General features: G+C 39.4%; 1 protein-coding gene across 1 annotated transcript in view; it reads left to right on the forward strand.

The window, feature by feature from the left end:
- The first annotated feature begins 1,189 nt into the window (after window positions 1-1,189).
- SLC25A21 (solute carrier family 25 member 21) overlaps window positions 1,190-24,167 on the forward strand; it is a 765,710-nt gene continuing 742,732 nt past the window's right edge. Inside the window, exon 1 of the mRNA XM_036752803.1 lies at window positions 1,190-1,646. Within this exon, the coding sequence (XP_036608698.1) occupies window positions 1,574-1,646 (73 nt within the window). The 5' untranslated portion in view covers window positions 1,190-1,573. The remainder of the gene's footprint in view (window positions 1,647-24,167) is intronic.

The following is a 24,167-nucleotide window of genomic DNA, read 5'->3' on the forward strand; positions in this document are numbered from 1 at the left end:
AGCCATTGGGGGAAGTGGGGAGAGATTAATGAGGCTGAAAAGGGAATCATGGAAGCAAGATGGAAAAATAATCATTTGCACACATAATGCAATCTTAAAATATGTAGACATACTGTTCTTTCTTGGTGATATTGACGTGGGATTGTGTCGCACAGGAAGGTTTCTTTCTTTCTCTTTTTTAAAAATCCAAGTAAAGTTCACAAGAACCCATGACAAGTACCTGGCATATAAAGAAGATGCTGGGAGAGGCAGATGAGGCACAGAGAATCATTTTGTTGAGTCATGCAGGACAGCCGGACAAGAGAAGCCACCACAGCTGTGGAAAGGGCTGGTAAACTGCTTATACTGGACACCTCATGCCCTCGTTTTCTTTTCTCTGTCTCTAGTGAGTGAGCATCCCTCTGTCATCTGTCCAAACCAGTTAGTTTTTGGTTCACCTCTTTGTGGGGGAGGAGATCAGCAAAAGAGAAAGAAGCCTATTTTGTTTCCTATTCATGGCAACCTTGGGCATCAATTACAAACCATTGCCAATCTGGTTTTCTTAGACCATGTTACAATTTCTATATTTTATTAAACTGGAACACAAGATGAAGTAAAACGGTTGGGTATGATATTGAAGCCAGCGCTGTTGTAAGTTGAATGTAGAGTCATGGAGCATAGGAGCCAGAGCAAAGAACTTGGATTTCAGAAAACATGGTTTCAAATTCTTTGTCTTAAACACTTTGTGTGTGCCATTCACTTAGACACCCAAAGTCTGAGTTTTCCTAATTTGTAAAATGGGCTGTTTTACATGACTATTCTGAGGCTCAAAAGTGGTAATGTGTGCAATGTAATTTAAAGTTCTGCATAAATGTCAGACATTATGAAGCATTTAACATGAAATAAATCTAGAATAAATGGACAGCTAAAGTAATCTAAAAATAAGAAATAAATGAAAGTGATATTTCTGCGTTTTATTCAAATATCTAACTTCCACACAAGACTGATCTCAAGATACTGGAAGAATTCAAAGAAGTATCTTTTAGGGTTATTGATTTATTTTTTCCTTGTCACATGGTGTAAAATAAACAATTACCAACCAAGTGGGGCAAGGGTCAAAACCAAGACCTTCAGTTTGATTTCCAAGCCAGGGGTATTTTTTAATTAATGTTATTCAAACCAAACCAGCCTTTCCAGCTTTACAAGACACTGTAGGAGTGAACAGATAGGGAAACACTATGCGACCCAAGCTAGAAGGCACAAGCCAGATGCAACATTAAGCATCAGCGAAACCTTACCCTTACGTAAGTCACATCACTGCTTTTAAGATGCCAGAGTGTGAGTTAGAGCTGGAAGTTTGACTTGGACAGAGTGCAGCAGGCAAGTGGGACAAACAAGTGCGACAGAGGAGCACGGGCAGTGAACGGCTGCTGCTGCACTAGGATCTCCAAACGTTACGCTCTTCCCGCCTTCAAGGGCTAGCAAACTTCCTTCCCCACATAACTTAAAGAGACTACCTCGCTCCCCTGCCCGTCCGTCCCTCTTCTCGAGTGGTGCTTTACTGAGTTCCCAAGCCTCCCTTTCGAAAGTGAAGATGCCTGCAAAGACTGGAGGAGGAGGCTTCGGGAGGGAAGCTTTTCAGCAGATTCTGGCCGGAGGCTCAGCGGGTAAGGCCGACCTGGGCACTCTGGACGAGTGTCCCGGAGACTCCCATTTACAGTATTCCGAGTAAAGCTTCATCTCTGGCTGCTTTCCAGGGGTTCTGCGCACGCTCATTCCCTACTAATGCCTATGGCGGAAGTTTTTCTGGTTTGGGGGGTGTCTGCCTCTCAGTGTGCTATGAAAGCCACAAGATCTTTACGTCGGCGGCAGGTGAAAGCCATGTTGCTGAACTTAGTGACCTAGAAAAGAAAGGGGAGTGGCAGAAAAACGTGCATTCAAGCGTGTATTCACGGTACTGATTCCGTAGTCCCTGTTTACTGTAGACTTTTTACTCTGAGTTATCTAGGCAGCGAGGGTTTCCCCCCTTCACGAAGTACAGTTCAAACTGAATAGCGCTTGTAGTTCCTGTAGCAGACACACCACAGAATTTCGCATTAATTTTGTCGTAGTCAGCATCTTCTTAGAGACGCTCTGCATTGGTTGGCATAAACTAAAACATAAATTTAACGTAACACACACACACACACACACACACACTTCATGAAGATTCACGCTACGAAAATCTTTAAACACTAAAAACCCCCTTAAACCATTTCGTATTTTTTTCTTGGTAATGATATACTTAAATTGTGGCTTGATAGATTATTATTAACCTGGAAAATTTTAATATAATGTATTGGCTGATGAAAATTTGTTGGATTGTATGAGATATTTTAAATAAAAAGATTTACAGTAGTAGCAATAATAACAATGTGGGCAACTGTTGGATCTGGAGTCAGGAAAACTGGTCTTCCTGAGTTCAGATCTGGCCTTAGACACTAATTGTGTGACCTTGGGCAAGTCAATTTAACCTTTTTTGCCTCCGTTTCCTCATCTGTAACATGAGCTAGAGGGGGATATGGCAAACCACTCCAGTATCTTTGCTAAGGAAATCCCAAATGGGATCACAACTGAACGACAATAATCACAATTCCATCTCTCAATGTACTTAGCTCATCATTATATGAACATTGTCATATAGATATCCACTTAAGCCATCTGACTAGAAGATATATATATATATATATATATATGAATATGTAGATAATCTTATATTTTATAAACACATATTGTTTGAATTAGTAAAAGGCCACTAACCTTATTATAAAATGTTAATTGCCATGCTCTAATATAAGCAAATGTTTATTAATCAGTCAGTAAACATTTATTACACATCTACTATGTACCAGGCGGCACTGTGCTAATGTGATTTAATTTTTCATTGTCTCTGTGTTAAGCTTTGGGGAGATAAAGAAAAGTAAGGCAAGTCTTTGCCCTGGAAAACTTCAGTCTAATGCGGAACACAACATTCAAATAACTATGTACAAATGAGCTATATAAGAATAAGATAAGATAATAAAGATAAATGAATGATTAAAAGAGGGAAGGCACTAGAATTAAGAGGGATTGGGAAGGGCTTCCTGTAGAAGGTAGAATTTTAGCTGGGACTTGAAGGAAGCCAGGGAAGCCAGGAGGTAGAGACGAGGAGGGGGAGCATTCTAGACATAGAGAACAGTGGGAGAAAATGTCCAGAACTGGGAGATAGAGTGTCTTGTTTGAGGAACATCAAAGAGGTCAGGTGGTATCACTGGCTTGCAGATCACTGTGGGAGGCACAGGGGGTAAGATAAGAAAACTGGAAAGTTGTATGTGTGGGAGGAGGCTAGGTTATGAAGGGCTTTCAGTGCCAAACAGATGATTTTATATTTGATTTTGGAGGTGATATGGAGCCAAGGGAGTTTATTGAGTGGAGGGGAGGGTGAATTATTGGTCAAACTTGTGCTTTAGGAAAATCACTTTGATGGCTGAGTAGAGGATAGACTGGACTGAGATTTATCATATGTAACCATAACTAGGGATTTGCCTTTCTTGTGTACTCCTAGTCCCAAAGCTCATTGGTATGGTACTCTCTTCTTATTGTTGGATGTGACCTTAGTGCCCTTAGTGAGGGCAGGGTGGAGTTGGCAAGAGGTGAGAGAGCTCCACTTTGAGGATTCATCTTTTGAGTGCTCTTGGTTTCTACTTCAGACTGCTGGAGGAAAAGACTCTAGGAAGGTATGACAGAATGTGAACGTCTCTATCATATCCCTATTCCCATCTTGCTACTTTGGGTAGTTTCCCCTTGGGTGGGATCAAGGAAACTTTGTCTTGGCTGAGCTGTTATCTCACTCCCAGTGAAGAGGTTTGGGGTTGAGGGGTACTCGAGACCCCAAAATACTGATATGCTGGGTCTTGCTGAAAGAATTCGACCCAAGCCTTCTTAGCCGAGGAAAAAGACAAAGTTTATTAAGGGTTTGCCATATTGGGTGGTCTTAAGAATTACCACCCTTTGTGATGACTGTTTTCACAAGTGGGCCAGATTCAATCTACTGAGCTAGATTGAATTTGAGGGCCTTCATGGAGGCAAGATGGAGATTATATACAGAAAGATTGTGGGAGGGAATGAGGGGTGGTCTGGGGTGACTAGAGGAGGGGTTTAGGGAGGGTCTTGAAAAGGAGTCCAAGGAGGAGCTTGATGGCACTGGGGTGAGGTCAGACTCTAGGAACCAAGAGAATTGGATCAAGAGTGGGAATAGCTGAGGGCATGGATATTGATAGTATCAAGGGTGGGAAGTGGCTGGGCAATAAAGGGCCAGGCTAGGTAGAGATTTGGGCCTAACAATAATGTAAGGCTTATAGCCTTAGAGGAAGGCCAGATCTAGTGGGAAGATTCAAGGAGAGTTCAAAGGGGTTCCCAGAGACAGTACTCCAGATTCAAGGGGGTTCCCAGAGACTGTGCCCTCATCTTTCACCCCTCAAACAAATGGGACCCAAATTCTTTTGGGATAAAGGGCAAAGGTCTCAGCTTCTGAAATTTCTTCCTGCTGGCAAGGGGCATAGAGTTGTCCCTGCTTCAGTGGGTCCTGGTCAAGGTGTACATAGTCTGAGCATTCATCTGGAAGTTGATGGCTTGGAGTCTGGAGGAGATAAACCTGGCAAAGAGGTTAAGCAGACAAGCACCAAACAGACAGTATAGGAGTATAGAGAAAGGACATTTCCCCTGGTGTAAAAGACAGTTTCCCTGGAGGTTATTGCAGATGACTATTTTGTACCTAGCTCTCCTAAACACTTGTTGTGTGTACCACACTGCTTCAGGGTCCAGAAGTGTATAGCACAGCCAAATTAGGTCATGGGTATCTAAGAGCAAGGCTTGATATTTGGTGAGCCTGTGGTTAGCCAGCCACTGGTGGCTCTCTGCTTCTAGGATGCTCTGAACTCGATGGGGATTCAGAACTTCTAAAGGCTGGTCAACTAGAGGTTTAGAAGCATCCTCAAATGGAATGGCTGTAGCAGCCAGGGAATCTAATTCTTTTGAAAAACAGGCAACTGGCCTGGGGTCAGGTCTTAAGGACTGGGTTAGGACTCTCAAAGCCTGTCTTCTCCTTTCATCAATATACTGAGTGAAAGGTTTCTCTAGATTAGGTAAAGCTGATGCTGGAGTGGTGGTCAATTTAGTTTTCAAAGTATCAAAAGCTTTAGCCTGGTCCGGGCCCCACTCTAGGGGGAGTGAGTTGGGGCCTTGAGTGGAGTCATAAAGAGGTTTAGCAATGAGACCCAAATTGGGGATCCAGAGTCTACAAAATCCAGCCATGCTTAGAAAGGTTTGACTTTGTTTCTTAGTAGCTAGAATAGGAATAGACAGTAATGTCTTCTTCCTCTCAGAGGTTAAGGATTGAGAGGTAGGCTTTAATTCATGGCCCAGATACTTCATGGATTGGCATGCTATCTGGACTTTGTTCAAAGACACCCTATAGCCTTGAGTACCCAAGAAGTAAGGGCTTCTGCAGGAGCAGCCAAAGAAGCCTCCCCGGGGGGGGGGGGCTACAAATAAGAGTATCATTCACATACTGAATTAAGCTACTGTCAGCTAATTTCAGATCTCTTTAATCTTTTCTCAAAGCTGGCCCAATAAATGAGGGCTATTTTGAAACCCTTGGGGCAAGACTGTCCATGTTAGCTGATATGGGCTTGATTCCCCAGGAAGTATTTATTCAAAGGCAAAAATAAATTGTGAGTCTGTGTGCAGAGGTATACAGAAAAAGGCATCTTTGAGGTCCAGGGTGGAAAACGATTGGGTGCCCCAGTATGGGTTGGGGCAGTGTGTAGGAATAACAGCTTCATTAACAGCCCTGAGATCTTGGATCATTTGGTATTCTCCATTAGGTTTCCTTACTGGAAGAATTGGAGTGTTGCAAGGAGATTGACAAGGAACTAGGATTTTATGCTTATGGAATTTTTCAATTAATGGTTGCAGTCCTTCCCAAGCCTGAGGCTTAATTGGTTTTTGATGGCGATTGGGGAACATATTAGAATCTCTGAGGCGAATAATGGCTGGGGTGGCATGATTAGCTTTCCCAGGAATTCCCTGATCCCAAACAACTGTCTCCACACTTCTGGGGGAATATGGGGAGGTCTGATGAGCAGAGGGAAAAGGGAGATGGGAGGTTTAACTAGAGAAAATTGGCTCCCCAATTTCACCATCAGGTCCCTTTCCAACAAGGGGGCAGGGACAGAGGAGAGTGTAAAGAAGGAGTGTTCATACAACAAATCCTTGATGCCCATGACCTGATGGGTCAAGGGGCATGTAGGGCCAGAGCAATTATTTAAAACAAGAGAACGTAGCCATGATAAAGTGGGTAAGGTTACCTTCAGCCTCGATTTTGCCCAGGGCTCGGTGAGAGAGTTGGAGAAAGTGGGAGCACTGCCAAGCCCTGGACTTTCCCCTCCTTCCAAGTCTATTTGCAAGTTGTTTATTTCTTTTCCAGTTGATTCTTTTTTTTATTAACATATTGCTTGAATACACTGCTGAGGACAACATGGAAATTTACCACCCAATTTAGATTTTTAAAAGACAGTTACACAAGTTAGATAGTAACATGACCACAGAATAGAATAGTGTTAGGAGTTCTAAAGTTCAGAATGAACTGAGGCTGATGAGGACAATGAAGGATCTATGAAATTATATTGGGGAAAACGGGATTAAAAAAGGGACAGGAACAGAAACCAGAGCTGCTTAGCTCTTTTTAAAAATCTATTTTCTCTGGCAAGAAAAATGACTCTTGAATTATAAAGGACAGGAAAAATAGCTAAGAGGGTATGCGAGGTAATGGTAATCAGGGCGGGCATTTTTGCTGTTCTTCTCTTAAGTGCCTTTAACGATTCTGGCCTTTGTTTGAATGGGGCTGGTAAAGTGGGATCTTGTCTTGAAATGTTTCTCAGCCTTAAGGCAATCAGGAGTCATTGACTAGTAAATGTTGTGATACTGGGGATGGGGAACTTTCACACACCCAGCCTGGGTGAGGTCAGAGCCCTCAGGGCTCCGAACAGGATATAATTGAGGGGAGCTTGGTGTTTGACTTTTGGGACTTACTCTTGGAAGGAGTGTTGAGACTCTGGCTTTGCTAACCCAGAGCCATTGGTTCTTCTCTGGTAACTATGTATTGTGATTTGAATCAGACAAGGTCTGTCTGTTGATGTTTGCAATTTCTGTTTGTATTTGCCTTGGAGTTCAGGGGGCTGATCTTCTCCCCCAGAACTAAGTGAATGATATATGTATGTTTGATTAAACTGAGATTGTTAACCCCTTAAAGTTACTTTCCTTAGTAAAGCAGATCTAAGAACCTGTGTTAGCAGCCCTTCTGTATGCTGATGTTATTGGTCTTATACAGCCACATTGTTGCTACAGGTGTTGACAATGAAAGATTTTTAAAAAAGGAGATAATATAAGAGCACCTACCATGTCTTGATGAGTTCAATCCCCTGGCCCAGTTAAAACTACATTGATTTCTGAACCATTGTGAGAGATTTTTAAAAGACAGAAAATGGTGGTTATAGAGCAGAGTTAGATAAGGACAAATGTTGCTCCAATTTGAAACAAACAAATAAAACAAAAACTAGAATAGAATAGAATATGTAGACAATAGTCTACTGATCATAGCTATGATATCTGGCAAAATTCTAAAATGTTTTATTAAAAGGGATGGTTAATTCAATATCTAGTAGAAAAGAATGTGGTGATCACATAGATCACATGGCTTCATCTAGAACAAGTCGTGCCAAACGCCTTCCTTCCTTCCTTGAAATGTTGTAGATTTACCTAATTTAATTAGATTTTTTTGTGAAACAGATATATATATATATATATATAGTATATGTATATACATACATATATGTGTATGTATATACATATATACATATATGTTTGTGTGTGTTTATATATACCTATAATCCTTTTGCTAAACAATAGTATAATTAGATAGATTCCAAACTATTTGAATGAGTGGACTCAAAGAATAGTAAGTAATTGTGTAATGTCATCTTGTAATATTTCTCATATATAGTGCCCCAGGAATCTGTAGGTGGTCCTATACTGTTTAATATTTTCAACTGCAACATGGATCAAACATAGATGCCTTGATTATACAAATTTCAGATGATACAACACAATAACACAATTCATGACAGAGCTGAAATGGAAAATGATCTTAATTAGCCAGAAAACTGGGCTGAATCTACTAAGAAGACATATTTTTTGGAGGGGGGTAGGCAGGGCAATTGGGGTTAAGTGACTTGCCCAAGGTCACACAGCTAGTAAGTGTGTCAAGTGTCTGAGGCCTTATTTGAACTCAGGTCCTCCTGACTCCAGGGCTGGTGCACTACTCACTGCACCACCTAGCTGCCCCATATTAAGAAGAAATTTAATAGATATATGTCAAACTTTACATTCGGTGTCACACTAATCAATTTTGGAAATAAGACATAGGGGAGGCAAGGCTAGACAGTAGTTTATATATAAAAGATCTGGGGTTTTTCGTGGATCGTAATCTCAATAATAGGTAATAAGGCAGCCAAGAAAGTGAATGCAAAGTTAAACTGCATTAAGAGAAGCATAGCTCCAGAAATAAGAAGGCGATAGGCCTACTATACTGTGCCCTGATTACACTTTAGCTGGATTATTGTATTAAAGTCTGTGTACCACAGTATGAGAAGAATATTGATAAGCTGGAGAGCATCTAGAATAGGGCAGTTGGGACGGTGAAGGAATTCATGAGTTCCTACTATAAGAGAATTAGTTGTAGGAACTGAGGATTTTTGGCCCAAAGAGGAGAAGATAGGGAAATACATCTATCTTCAAGTATTTAAAGATTGTAACATGAAATAGGGATTAAACTTGTTCTACACAGCTCCAGAGTGCAGTTAAGAGCAATGATTAGAGTTACAAAGAGACAAATTTAGGCTTAATACTCAGAAAAACTTTCTAACAACTAGAGCTATCCAAAAATGGAATAGTCTGTTTCAGGAGAAAATAAGTTCCCACTTATTGGAAGTCTTAAAACAAAGACTAATGATTACTTCATGGCAATGCTGTAGAGGGGACTCTTTCAGGTATGGATTGGACTAGATGGCCACAGAATCAATGAACAAACATTTATTAAATGCTTACTGTGTGTCAGATACTGTGCTAGACCCTGTGGATGAAAAGACATAAATGAAACTCTCCCTGCCCTCAAGGAGCTTATAGTCTATAGGGGCATTATAGAATTATAGATCTAGAACTGATAATGACCTTAGTTCAAGCCCTTCATTTTAAAGAGGAGAAAACCTGGAGAAGTCAAATAACTTGCCCATGGTCACACAGGTTGTAAGTATAAGAGGTAGAATTTGTCAGGGTGAGGAAGTCCTGCCCTATCCAGAAGGGGCATTCCATAGCTCCATCTTGTAAAACAATTTCTTCAAACATTAATCTAGTTTTATAGTTCCCTTTCCTCCTCCTCCAGAGTTTAAATTGAGGTTTCTTTGGTTCTACCTTTCTCTCTTCAACTACCTTACAAGTTCTGTTTTTGCTTCCATTTTCTGACTGGCTCAACTTACTTTGTACTTTGTTTACATTTATGTTTACTTCTTTGGTTCTGATAGCTTACTCTATAAACTCCATGAGGGCAGGAACTGTGTTTTTTATCTCTGTAGCTATACGGCATATAATTAACACTTAGTATAAGTATTTATTGAATGGAATGATGTTTCTTGTGAAAATTTAGAATGTGAGCATGATATGACAGGCTTTTGTTTGTATCTACATGTGATTTTTCTGGCACAGGGAACCTCCATTGGAAGTATTCTAGTTTTCTGGCTTCTCACACATCCTTGTTTTATTGGATTTCACCCAATGTCTAAAATAATTCAAGCTACAAAAAGCAGAATTTTAATAAAAATTCAAATACATTCTTGATTAGGTTAAATGTTCTTTTCTTGGGAGCTGGGGCTGCATCATCTTTATGTCTATCTGTTGTGTCATGTAGCTTAGTGGTTGCTTAATACTGTTTGTTAATTACTTGAATTGTATTGAATCTGACATTCAGAAGAGTTCATCTTTGTATAGGGCATATATTGTTAATCTTTATATCAGAAGATGATACTATGTTTTCAAGTCATTGGAGAGACTGAATACCAAGCGTATTCCTACTAGACACATAGTTTCTACAAAAGTAAGCTCCTTTGGATAAGTCATAACCTTGATAGAAGTTTGGTTCTGTGTGGGGTGGGAGCAAAGAGGAGATGTTATCCCAGGCTGTGGATTTCCTTATAGGTGGGAAATTTGGCCTAAAGCCTGGAAATAATAAAAAAAAAAACAAACCACATTTTATTGATGCCTTTTGCCTTCATATCATAGTCATTTTCCACTCCACCTCTTGATCAACTTGGATTTCCCACTTATAAGGAAATCCACAACCAGGGGCAAAAACCATATCTGACAATGTTGTGGAAATGTAAAGGAACACACGAAAGCTTAGTACTCCTGTAAAGAGGAAGTCAGGGTGGGAGCCTGGTTGCAGGGTGAGACTTGGCAGAATGGGGAGTAGATATAAGAGTAGGCCTGCCCTGGGAAGCTCGACTGAAGCCCCAAGTTTCCTTTGGTAAACAGGAAGGGAGGGAATAGGCTTTGGCTAGCTGGCTTTGAGTTTCAATCTGGTTTAGAGATAGGGAGAGAGGTCCGGACCTGGCATATAGCAAGCTGGTTTAATTACTCAGGAAGAAAGGGACTATTAGCAGGATGAGAAGACCCTGTCATCCTCACCACCAATGGCCTGTGAGGAGAGGGGCCCTTAAGGTGAGAAAAGATAAACCGCCTTTAGCCCTACAAATGGGCTATTGCTTCTTGGAGTCACCTCTACCTTGAAATTTTGCTTTCTCTGGCTGCTTGATTGCAGAATTTCTGGTACCTGGTTGTCTGCCTTCATGTGACAACTTTGTAAGTAGAGAAGTAGCCAGTATAGAAGGTGACCCATGCCTTTCACTTCATGGTGGTGTTTGCCTGTGGTTGGGCTGATTTAGTACTCCACAGTTCAGGCAAAGAGAGGATTATTCTGGAGTATTCTGTGTAGTATTCTGATTCAGTAATTAAATCCTATGTACTTGTTGGCTTTATCCTGGGACCCAATCCTAAAGAGTCTGTTTCTTTCTCTGGCTCATGCTAAAGGGTTTTACTCTGGGAAAATCTTTAAAATAAATCTTAGGTATGGCTCAAGTCTAGATTTCTCTACCTCTGGGTAATAATGTCCGCAATACTCATTGTCAGCCTTCAGAGTTTGGTCTAAGAAAGACAAACAGAATTAGGTTGTATATGTGTTTATTTCTCTCAAAGCAGGTGGCATGCATGCATCTATGCATGGGAGCTGCAATTTGGAACTGAGCTTACTTTGGGCTTAGGGTGCACAGTTTACCCTCCCAACAGGGGCAAATATGTATGCATATGTACTTCACTGTAGCATATTACAACAGTCCATTATATGTTAAATGTTACTATTTGGTATTTTTCGTGATAATGCATTATGTGTAAAATTGCCAATTATTTAACATGTATTTAGCTTTTAGTAATGGTTGAAAACAGTAGTCCACATACATTGCTTCTGGTTACTTGATACTAAATGGCTTTTGTTTGTTATTCCAATTTTGAAATATAATTGCTTGAACCCTCCCAGAATTCCACATCAGTAGCTCTGGTAGCAGGAATTGTTGGGGCAGGTGTGTGGGAAAAAGAGAGATAGTACGTAGGTTTTGATCATTAAGTGAAAAGTTTCTGAGAACTGGAAATAGAGTTGTACTGTGTTTTTAGGGGAAGCTCTTGTTGGTTCACGTTAAGGCCCTCACATAGGCTATCATATTAGCTCCTTTTTGTTTTAAACTTCTTAGATCTCGAGCTCCAAAATAAAGGCTTTATAATTGGCATTACACTCCAACCACCTGCAGGCAACAGGACAAGTGACATCTTGTCTTCTGAAGGTTGAGAGTCCTTGGCAGCCACTGGGTTTCTCATTACTCTTCTGATAGACTTTGCTGAGAAGCTGTGTCATCCAAGCCCATATCCTCTTGGCTGGCTCTCCAACAGATCACACTAAGGCTCTCTGCCACCACCTCAGGAAAATGTTGACCTTGAAGCCGACCTTGTTCTGTGGCATATGTCATTTCACAAGACTCGGAGGACCTTGTAGTTTGGCTCGTGGCTCTAGCAGAGGGGGCCATTGCAATGTTGACACTGCATGAAGACAGTGACACTGCATGAAGACAGCTAAGAGGCCAGAAATGACCAGCACACTGGAAAAACTTCTCTTGCCAAATGAGAAACTGAGGATAGAGCTAGTGGATGAACCTAGGCTAGATCTGATTAGCACCTCAGCTTTCTTTGGGACAGTAAGACGGCCAGTCATAGAAATTGGACAAAGCTGGAAGTGTAGTAATGTGGTGGAATTGTTCAAAGGGAGTTGACTGTTGGAAAGTATTAGAAATGAGGAATTATCTCACAGAAAGAGAATAAACTATGTCATCAGAAACATGTCTGACTTGATTAAAAAAAAGGGCGAATCAAGTGGCAAGAGTGAGATAACCTATAGACAGCTGCTATTTATCCATATAATGTCAAGGGAACTTGAAGAAATTGGGGGATTCTCTGTGTGGTTTTTCGTATGGATAAGAGTCACACAAGATGGTCAGACATGGGTCAGCTGTGATTTGTATATTTAGAGGAAATACATTAGTGAGCTCAGAGAGCCATCAACATCAACATCCTTTGAGGGACCTTATATCTAGGGTTACAAGTGCAGGGTGAAACAGTTCTTGCTTTCATGGAGTTTAGAGCAAATGAACTGAATACTTTTTTTTTTGTTCAGGTTTTCTTTTATTTAATATTTTCACAAGAGTTTGAATTACAAATTTTCTCCCCATTTCTACCCTCCCCCCCATTCCAAGATGGCGTGTATTCTGGTTGCCCTTTTCCCCAGTCAGCCCTCCCTTCTGTCACCCCACTCCCCTCCCATCCCCTTTTCCCTTTCTTTCTCGTAGGGTGAGATAAATTTCTATGCCCCATTGCCTGTGTATCTTATTTTCTAGTTGCATGCAAAAACTTTTTTGTTTGTTTTTGAAAATCTGTTTTTAAAACTTTGAGTTCCAAATTCTCTCCCCTCTTCCGTTCCCACCCACCCTCCCTAAGAAGTCAAGCAATTCAACATAGGCCACATGCTTATCATTATGTATAACCCTTCCACAATACTCATGTTGTGAAAGACTCACTATATTTTGCTCCTTCCTAACCTATCCCCCTTTATTGAATTTTCTCCCTTGACCCTGTCCCCTTTTGAAAGTGTTTGTTTTTGATTACCTCCACCCCCATCTGCCCTCCCTTCTATCATCTCCCCTTTTATTTATCTTCTTCTTCCTCTTTTTTTCCTGTGGGGTAAGTTACCCAATTGAGTACGTATGGTATTCCCTCCTCAGGTCAAATCTGATGAGAGCAAGATTCACTCATTCCCCCTCACCTGCCTTCTCTTCCCTTCTTACAGAACTGCTTTTTCTTGCCACTTTTATGCGAGATAATTTACCCCATTCTATCTCTCCCTATCTCCCTCTCTCAATATATTCATCCCTCATCCCTTAATTTGATTTTCTTTTAGATATCTTCCCTTCATCTTCAACTCACCCTGTGCCCGCTCTCTTCCTCTCTCTGTATATATATATACACATACATATATACATACATACTCACATATACATATATATATATACATAAACATATATACATATGAATATTCCCTTCAGCTACCCTAATACTGAGGTCTCATGAATCATACACATCATCTTTCCATGTAGGAATGTAAACAAAACAGTTCAACCGTAGTAAGTCCCTTGCAATTTCTTTTTCTTGATTTCCTTTTCATGCTTCACTTGATTCTTGTGTTTGAAAGTCAAATTTTCTATTCAGCTCTGGTCTTTTCACTGAGAAAGCTTGAAAGTCCTCTATTTTATTGAAAATCCATATTTTGCCTTGGAGCATGATACTCAGTTTTGCTGGGTAGGTGATTCTTGGTTTTAATCCTAGCTCCATGGACCTCCGGAATATCGTATTCCAAGCCCTTCGATCTCTTAATGTAAAAGCTGCCAGATCTTTGGTTATTCTGATTGTGTTTCCACAATACTCAAATTGTTTCTTTCTGGCTGCTTGCAGTATTTTTCCTTGACCTGGAAGCTCTGGAATTTGGCAACAATATTCCTAGGAGATTTCTTTTTGGGATCTATTTGAGGAGGCAATCGGTGGATTCTTTCAATTTCTATTTTGCCCTGTGGCTCTAGAATATCAGGGCAGTTCTCCTTCATAATTTCTTGAAAGATGATATCTAGGCTCTTTTTTTGATCATGGCTTTCAGGTAGTCCAATAATTTTAAAATTATCTCTCCTGGATCTATTTTCCAGGTCAGTGGTTTTCCCAATGAGATATTTCACATTGTCTTCCACTTTTTCATTCCTTTGGTTCTGTTTTATAATATCTTGATTTCTCATAAAGTCACTAGCTTCCACTTGCTCCAATCTCATTTTTAAGGTTGTATTTTCTTCAGTGGTCTTTTGGACCTCCTTTTCCATTTGGCTAATTCTGCCTTTCAAGGCATTCTTCTCCTCATTGGCTTTTTGGAGCTCTTTTGCCATTTGAGTTAGTCTATTTTTGAAGGTGTTGTTTTCTTCAGTATTTTTTGGGGGTCTCCTTTAGCAAGTCATTGACTTGTTTTTCATGGTTTTCTCACATCCTTCTCATTTGTCTTCCCAATTTTTCCTCTACTTCTCTAACCTGCTTTTCCAGATCCTTTTTGAGCTCTTCCATGGCCTGGGACCAGTTCATGTTTTTCTTGGAGGCTTTTGTTGTAGGCTCTTTGACTTTGTTGACTTCTTCTGGCTGTATGTTTTGGTCTTCTTTGTCACCAAAGAAAGATTGCTGAGTCTGAGACTGAATCCGGGTGTGTTTTTGCTGCCTGGCCATATTCCCAACCAACTAACTTGACCCTTGAGTTTTTCAGCAGGGTATGACTGCTTGTAGAGTTAAGAGAACTATGTTCCAAGCCTGAGGGGATGTGCCAGCTCTGCCACACCAGCACTCCTCCTTCCCCAAGAACCCCCAACCCGGACTGGACTTAAATCTTCAGCAGGCTCTGCACTCCTGCTCTGATCCACCACTTAATTCCTCCCACCAGGTGGGCCTGGGGCGGGAAGCAACTGCAGCTGTAGTTCTGTAGCTGCCCCACCTCTGCTGCCCCTGGGGCAGTAGCTGATCTCAAACTCCTTCCACTCTCGCAGCTTTTCCCACTAACCTTCTCTGTTGCCTTTGGTGTTTGTGGGTTGAGAAGTCTGGTAACTGCTGCAGCTCACTGATTCAGTGCACTAGGGTATGCTCCGCCCGGCTCCTGGTCTGGTTGGTCTGCGCTGCCCACGCTGGGCTCTGCTGTGCTCTGCTCCCAGCTCCATGTGGGGTAGACCTCACCAAGAGACCATCCAGGGTGTCCTGGGCTGGAGCCCTGCTTCCCTCTGCTGTTTTATGGGTTTTGCAGTTCTAGAATTGGTTCAGAGCCATTTTTTATAGGTTTTTGGAGGGACTCGGCGGGGAGCTCACACTAGTCCCTGCTTTTCAGTTGCCATCTTGGCTCCCGGGTTTAAATGAACTGAATATTAATATCATTTGACAGTGTGAAGCCTTTATGTGCAAAAGTTTATGATGCTACTTTGCATTTAGGTAGCTCCTTTTATTCCAGGATTCCAGAGTGGAATCCACTCCCCTCACCCTTGCGAACTAGACATTTATTATTGTGCATTTTTATGAGTGGTGATAACAAGAAAGGTGAGTTTAAGGATTTTTTTGCAGCAGTTGTACAAAACTCCAATGACTTTTCTTATCATTAATATTTTCATAACTTAAATTCTCAGGCAATTGTAGTCCATGAGGCTTTATTCAATAGTTCAAAAATCTGTGATTTTCATGAGTGTGGTTATTCCTCCATTATTATATATTGAAAGCTCTCTCAATCTTAGACATTCTTCCTGAGTTGAAGGGAACATTATACATCTGAACACCTACCGTCTTGTGATGAAATGTGGTCCTGTTTTGATATACATGGGCCTGTGTTTACAGGTTTCGCAGTGTCATAAGACCTGTGAAAGCTTATATTCCATTACCTGTAGTTGTCAAGAACCCAATGAGTTAGGGCTTCTTTGGAAGGTCCCAGTAACAAAATATCATGCCTTAATTCAATATTTCAATAACAATAAGGTTACAACAAGATTCAATAAGGTTTCAGTATTTCAATAACAAATATTTTTTGAGAACCTTGTATGTGCTATGAAGATACGAAGACAAAATGAAGCGGTCCTTTCTGTCATGGAGCTTACATTCTACTGGAGGATAAAACATTCCCACAGGTACAAAATACATATAAAACAACTTCAAGGGAGAGAGAGATTAGGTGGAATCAGGCAAGGACAAAATTTGGACTTATTCTTTGAGTGAGTTTGAATGGCAAGAGGATATGGTACTATTAAAGCTATGAGCTTAATTGAGCATTGGAAAATATAATATATTCAGCTGAGAGATGGGGTAAAGTTGTGGAAAGAACATGAACTGGGAGTCAGGAGACTTGAAGTCTAATTCTGGCTCTGGCACTATTTAACCCAGGGGGAGGGAACCTGCAACCTCAAGGACACATGTGTCCTTGAGGCTGCAGGTTCCACACCCTTGGTTTAAACTCTGGCAAGTAACTTAAATTTTCCATACATTCACCTAAAATCTATGGTTCTATAATGTGTTTTCATGTCCTTCATTTTTCAAACATCCATCTAAGCTTGTCCTTTAGTGGTTATATTAAATTTCATTAAATTTTCATTCATTAATTAATCATTTAATGTATTAATTATTCATATAATTTGCAACATAGAATTTATGTTTATATAATTATAATAATTAATAATTTACTTAATCATTAATTAAATTTTTATTTATTAAATTTTATTAAATTGATAGTCCCCCACCTAAGTTCCAGCCATTAATTAAACTAAGTTTCATGAATCAATCAACAAGCATTTATTAAATACATACTATGTGCCAGATACTGATACAAAAATAAAATGTAGTAGTCACTGTATTCTATCAGAGGGAGATAGCCTGCATGTATATAAGTACATAGAGAAGAAATGTCAAATAAATATAATGTAATTTTCAAAGGGAAAGTACTAGTAGCTTGAGAGAGAAGGAATAGCTTCATATTAAAGGTGAGTCCTTAAAGCTGATCCTTAAAGCTAGTGTAACAGAAAGTAGACTTAAATCATTTTACCCATCTTCATTGCTTATACAGAACATGACTTGGCTTCAATCATCTATGTGGAACTTTGGCAAGCCAGTTTCTAGCCATGTGTGAGAACTTACATGATGTGATGATGAAAATTCTTCTAATTGGTGGCAGAACTCGAAGAACTGAGTACACAGGGTTTGCTTAGGTAGAAATGAATGGGCATGAAAATGAAGCAATTTGCTGATATATCACTCTTTTTCATTTGCTGAATCATGATGAAAGAAAAAAAAGATAAATTTCTTACTAGGCTGAAAGGTGGTAGGACTACTTAAAGTTGCCACCCTGATGAGAATGAGGTAGGGGAAGGGAAGCTACCCCACTTCCAACCTGGCAGTGGTGGCAGTGAGCATGACTACCTGTGTCTCTTTGTTTCTGCTCTTTCCTGATTTTAAGCTAGTGAATATTTTAAGATAGAAATGCAGGCAACCTTGTGAATTTAAGAGATAAATTGGTTCCATCAGATATCTGATCCATAGTTGGAGCTGAGTGGCAATAGTAGCGGTGTTTAAAATAAATAGTATTGACAGACACTAGGCCTACAAGGAATGTGGAAGTCAGACAAGGACCATGGCAGCCTGATCTACAAGGAAAAGTTTACCTGTCAGATTTATAGAACAGAAGAATTTATGACAAATCAAGAGATAGAGAGTATTATGAAATGCAAAATGGATAATTTTGAACATATAAATTGAAAAGTTTTTGCACAAACAAAGCTAATGCAACCAAGATTAAGAGGGAAACAGAAAGCTGGGAAACAATTTTTACAACCACTGTCTCTGATAAAGGCCTCATTTCTGTAACATATGGAGAACTGAGTCAAATTTATAAGAATACAAATCATTCTCCAATTGATAAATGGTCAAAGGATATGAACAGGCAGTTTTCAGAGGAAGAAATTAAAACTATCTATATTCATGAAGAAATGCACAAAATCACTATTGATTTGAGAAATTCTACTCAAAACAAATCTTAGGCATCACATCACACCTATCAGATTGGCTAACACGACAAAACAGGAAAACCATAAATGCTGGAGAAGATGTGGGAAAACTGGAACACTAATGCTGGTGGAGTGCCCAAAGGGGTATAAAAATGTGTATACCCTTTGACCCAGCAATACCACGGCTAGGTCTGTATTCCAAAGAGATCATAAAAATGTGAGAAGGACCCATATGTACAAAAATATTTATAGCAGCTCTTTTTGTGGTAGCCAAGAATTGGAAATTGAGGGAATGCTCATCAATTGGGGGATGACTGAACAAGTTGTGGTATATGAGTGTAATGTATTGTGCTATAAGAAATGATGAGCAGGTAGATTTCAGAAAAACCTGGAAAGACATATATGAACTGATGCTGAGTGAAATGAACAGAAACAAGAGAACATTGTACACAGTAACATCCACAGTATGTGATGACTGATTTTGATAGGCTTAGCTCTTCTCAGCAATGCAAGTATCTAAGACAATTCCAAAAGACTCATGATGGAAAATACTATCCACATCCAGAGAAAGAACTATGGAGTCTGAATGTAGATCAAAGCATACTATTTGATCTCTCTTTTTTTGTTGTTTTTTTCTTTCTCATGGTTTCTCCCATTCATTCTAATTCTTCTTTACAACATGACTAATGTGAAAATTTGTTTAATAAGAATGCATATGCAGAGCCTTTATCAGATTGCACACATTCTTGGGGAGAGGGAAGAGGAAATTTAAAACTCGAAAGCTTGTGGAAGTGAATGTTGAAAACTAAAATTAAATAAATTAATTAAAAAAAGAAGTATGTTTTCCCATGTTAGAGAGAAGTACTAGCTATGGATTTTAGAAAGGCACAAATCCTGGGATCCTAGCTTAGTGGCCTGCCCAGAAGAGAGCTACACATACAGGAACTTCATGAAGACTCTAGGAAGGGAGAAAAGAACTTTTAGTGCAAAAGTTGTGAGTAAACCCTTTATCACAAATATTCTCTTCACATGTATCATTACCATTATACTTTTTAAATTTGTGCCTCTTCTCCCCATGGACAATTAGTATTTGTGGGAGAATATGCCTCAGGTTTCAAGGGGAATGTTTTGTACCATTTGTTTTTATTATAACCATTTTATTAAATCTTTTTTCTAAATGCTATTTGTCTAGCTCTGCCAGTGGGGGCTTTTGAGTGATAGTACTAGAAATCCAGCTTATAAAGGGTTACCCTTAGAACTCAGAGAGAATAGTCGTTAGCTACCCTCTGACATGCCCAATCTGTGCGTGTAGGTTGAAGGAGTGGCCACAGAGAGGCTGCTAGAGTAGTAAGGTACTCTCTGAGATAGAGAAGAGAGAATGAACTCCAGACATTGGGGACCACCAGTGCAAAGGCACAGAGACAGGAAATCATGTGTGAGCAATAGCAAGAAGTCCAGTTTAGCTGGATCATAATGAATGGTAAAGGAAGTAATGTGTAATGAGGTTAGATAGATGGGTTGAGATCAGGTTGTAAAAGCCTTTAAATGATAAACAGAGGATTTTGTATTTGATCCTGGAGGCAATAGGAAACCACTGGAGTTTACTGAATAAGGGAGTGACAAAGTCAGAGCTATGCTTCAAGAAAATTATTTTGCTATCTATATAAAGGATGGATTTCATCAGGGAGAGGCTTGAGACAGGGAGATTAGGAGATTATAACAACAGTCCAGGTGAGAGGTTACGAAGGCCTAAGCTAATGGGGTAGCTTTGTAAATAATGAAAATTGGATATACATGAGAGATGTTATGGAGATAGAAATGACAGGATTTTGTCAACTAATTAAAGATGAAGGACAAAAGAAAGAGAGGTGTTCCAAGGGGAGGATTTGAGACGCTGGAATAAAGTTGCTACTCTTAACAGAAATAAGGAAGTATAGAAAATGTTTTGAGCGAAAAGATGAGTTCTGATGAGTTTTGTTTTGGACATGTTAGATTTGTGATGTCTCTGGAACATCCAGTTTTAAATGTTCAATAGGCAGTTGATGATGTGGAGCTAAAACTCAGTTGAGAGGCTGGGGCTAGATATACAGATATCCCAAAAGGCTTCGTGCTGTTTTAACGTTAAAACTGCACGAAGCCTTTTGGGACATGCTGCATAGACTAGAGAGTTATCTGCATAGAGATAGAGGATAATTAAACCCATGAGAGCTAGAAATGTCACCAATTGAGAAAGTATATAGAGAAAAAAAGAACAAGACCTAGGACAGAGCCTTGGGGGACACCCAGAATAAGAGAGCATCATATGTTAGATAAGCCAGCAAAAGACATTGAGAAGGAGTGGTTAGACAGGTACGATGAGAACCAGCAGAGAGTTATATCAGGAAAACCCATAGAAAGAGAATATCTAGGAGGAGAGGGTGGACAACAGTCAAAGTGGTCCAAGTCAAACACTTCAGAGAGTTCAAGAAGGGTGATGATTGAGAAAAGACTATCAGATCTGTCAATTAAGATTGGCAACTTTTGAGAAAGCAGTTTCATTTGAGTGAAGTCTAATTTCAAAATGAATAGTTCTAACTTTCCTCCTCTAACGTGTGGATGTTAAAATGACTTTCAGGTAGGTAAATGGAGGGAAGTTATCTTGCTACGTGTATATTCATTTTGTTTGTCTTGTGCCTGATTGCTTATGTCTGGTGGATTTAGGTTAGCATAAAGAACAATTCATTTTTAAGGGTTGAGCAATGCTAGAATTAGGCTACTGAGTAAAAATGTAAATTCTTCCTCCTTTTATATTAAAAACACACCTAAATCTGTTCCTGATTAAAATTTTATTGGGTCCTAAACAAAACAAATAAATAGCAATAATAGCAACAACTATGATAATTATAAAATTCATGCTTCTGGTATTTTTTTAGATTCTACCAATGCTTTGCTCACCAAATATACCAGAACTATAAAGCAGTGACAATTAATGAAAGCAGTAGTTAAAGTTTATGTGCTGCTGAATGTCTAAATAGGGTAAGAAAAACTCCCGAACAAATTGCATAGTTCTACTTAGAATGAGAATGGTCTAAATTATTTCAGTGTTCTTTCTAAGCCTTGGTGTCTGCTTTGCTCACTGACATCAGTTAAACTCTTGTTTTGATCTATAGATGGTGCTGTCTTCCTATATTTTGTATGGGTTGTTAGGAAAGAACTGTGTCTGAAAATAATCATGTTGAAAAGTGGATGCATTTCTGCCTGGATTCCTATTATTGCAGGAGGACTTTGTTGTGTGTGAAGATCAAGGATGGAATGGGGGAAGTCTATGAATGAGGAAATTGTTAGAGATGAAATATTGGTCTGTGTCAGAGAGATGAGGTGAAATAGATCATTATTTTTGTGCTATAAGTTGATTTCTTTATAGGAAGCCACATTTCACCATTTTCTAGTTCTGCATGAAAAACACACATGCATGTACAAAGCTGGTGTGCTTCACATTTAAGTAGAATTCACAGTAACTTCTAATAGGCTTTGAACATTACCATGAAGAAATAAAATCTTGTCACTTTCTTTCTCACATTCCCAGAAGTCATGGTATGTTCAAGTCCAGTACTGTTAATTGTTCCTAAAAGTGTCTCCCCACTTCCATGGTTAAGTGACTTGCCCAGGGTCACACAGCTACTAAGTATCTGAGGTTGGATTATGAACTCAGGTCCTCCTGATTCCAGAGCCGATGCTCTATCCACTGAGCCACTTAACTGCTCCATACCTCTTCTTTTAAACCTATGATACTGCGACAGACTTAGACCAAGTGGGGAATATGTTTTAGCCTAGGCTTTTTTTGTCTACACTATTGCCTACCATAGAGCTTTCTCTCTCTACACTATAGATGATGAATACAGATTAAATTGAAATGAAAATGACTTTTTTTTTGTTTGGCAAACTTTCAAGTAGAAAATTATGCTTTAAAATACACCAAATTAACAATTCTACACTTGTTTGTTTTTTGTGCTATTAAAGATTTAATTGAAAAGAGTAAGTGGTACATGAGAAAAGAGCACTCTAGAGTCAGAGGATTGGGGTTCAAATTCTGTCTGTGATGCTATCAGGCCTCAGTTTCCTTATTTGCACTATGAAGAAGTCCCAGATAGCTTCTGAGGTTCCTATAAGCTCTAGATATATTAACTTGTGAGTACAAATCTTCAGTCATTAGTTAAAGTGAATGCTTATCCACAAGATGGCAGGATAACGTTTTTGTTCCTTTTAAAACAGATTTTAGTAATAGTCGTGACCAAAATTATTCAAACTATATTACGAATCACAGGTTAACCAAATTGTTAAGTATTTAAGTGTCTAAAACATTTTTTTAAAGAAAATAAGATAGCAGAAGATAGTTTAATTATATTTGCTTATCAGTTCATACATCAAGATCCTTAAATGCTTTTAAAAAATGCTCCCTCTTTATCAGTAGGATCAATCCTTATTTGTTTCAGTCCAAGTAAGCATTCTCAGGGACAAAGAAGACACCCTAAATAAATAATAGAACATGCACGTGTAAGGTTCTACCAACCTAACCTGATAAATGGTCCATCCCTATGTGTGAAAATGCTACTAAAAACAGTAACCACAAACGTTTAAAATATTTACCAAAGTTGCTCCCTGTTTATTTTTAAGATCTGTCCTTATTTGTCTTGGAATCACATATACTTGATACAGTTCAATGGAACCATGATCTCACTGATATGGGTACTTTCTCCACAGGTACAAATAAAAACCCATCCATCTCCTCTCATCCTATTCAACTCTTTGTTTATTTCCTCCAGTAAATTCTTCCCAGGAGGTTTGCCTAATGTGCTAGGGAACATTCTTTTAGGTCTCTACATTAATGAGTAACAAACGGTGCAATGTACAGCCTGTTCTTACAAACCACGGATACATTGTGAGCTATCTTGTACAAAAAGCACCCCTATCAATGGGGTTATGTCCTGAGCCATGTGGTGTAATGAAGTTTTGCTCCCCAGATTAACCCTGGACTAATTTTTGAAGTACATGAACTGTATAATAATTTCCTACTCTTTGGTGTTCCTCTACCCTCAAATCCACGTGTTCAGTGCTACTCCCTTGATCTTTGGGATTTCTTACCACAGCCTCCTCTTCACCATGACCTAGTGTCCTTTCCTGACCTTTTACCTTCACCTTCCACTAAAAACAAACAAACAAAATTTACTTGTCCTGTGTTCTGTTTTTCTGAGAACTTCTTGACTCCCAGGGAAGCAGTTGCCAATCTGATAAATTGTTAATGTGCTTAGTGGATGTTTACAGGTCAATGTGTTATTCTTTAACATATTTTTTTCCTTAACAATGAGACAATGATCTTGGGGTTTAAATTTTAATAAGAAAATTTTAATAAGAAAAAGGGAATTGTGTTGGTAGACCAGTTCAGGTAGAGGAGAGTGTTTTGAGGTTGATTGTCCATTCAATAATCCTTAATTCACTGAAAAATCTCACTGGTGGGCATCATCACTATGTCTATGGTCCAGTGAAACTGGTCTTCCTGTCCTCATACAGACAAAGAAGGCATCTTGCCAACATTAAGCTTACAGGTTACTTTAGCAATATTGTCATTCTGTACAAGTGTGGCAAATATCAATTATGTCACCCCCATATCTCATGGTGTATCCCCAGTAGGACTGTCTATCACTATGATTCTGGGAATTACTATCTAGGATCCTTGGAGCTATTGTGAGGGTTATTATCTAGCATTTGGAAACTAGACTTTGCCATGTCCATGGATCCTGAGAAACTGAACTCTAAAAGGATAACAAAATCCTCCTTATGTACACTTTGATATTAATAATCAGAAGGTTGTCAAAT

This window comes from Trichosurus vulpecula, chromosome 3, assembly GCF_011100635.1.
Source record: "Trichosurus vulpecula isolate mTriVul1 chromosome 3, mTriVul1.pri, whole genome shotgun sequence".
Lineage (NCBI taxonomy): Eukaryota > Metazoa > Chordata > Mammalia > Diprotodontia > Phalangeridae > Trichosurus > Trichosurus vulpecula.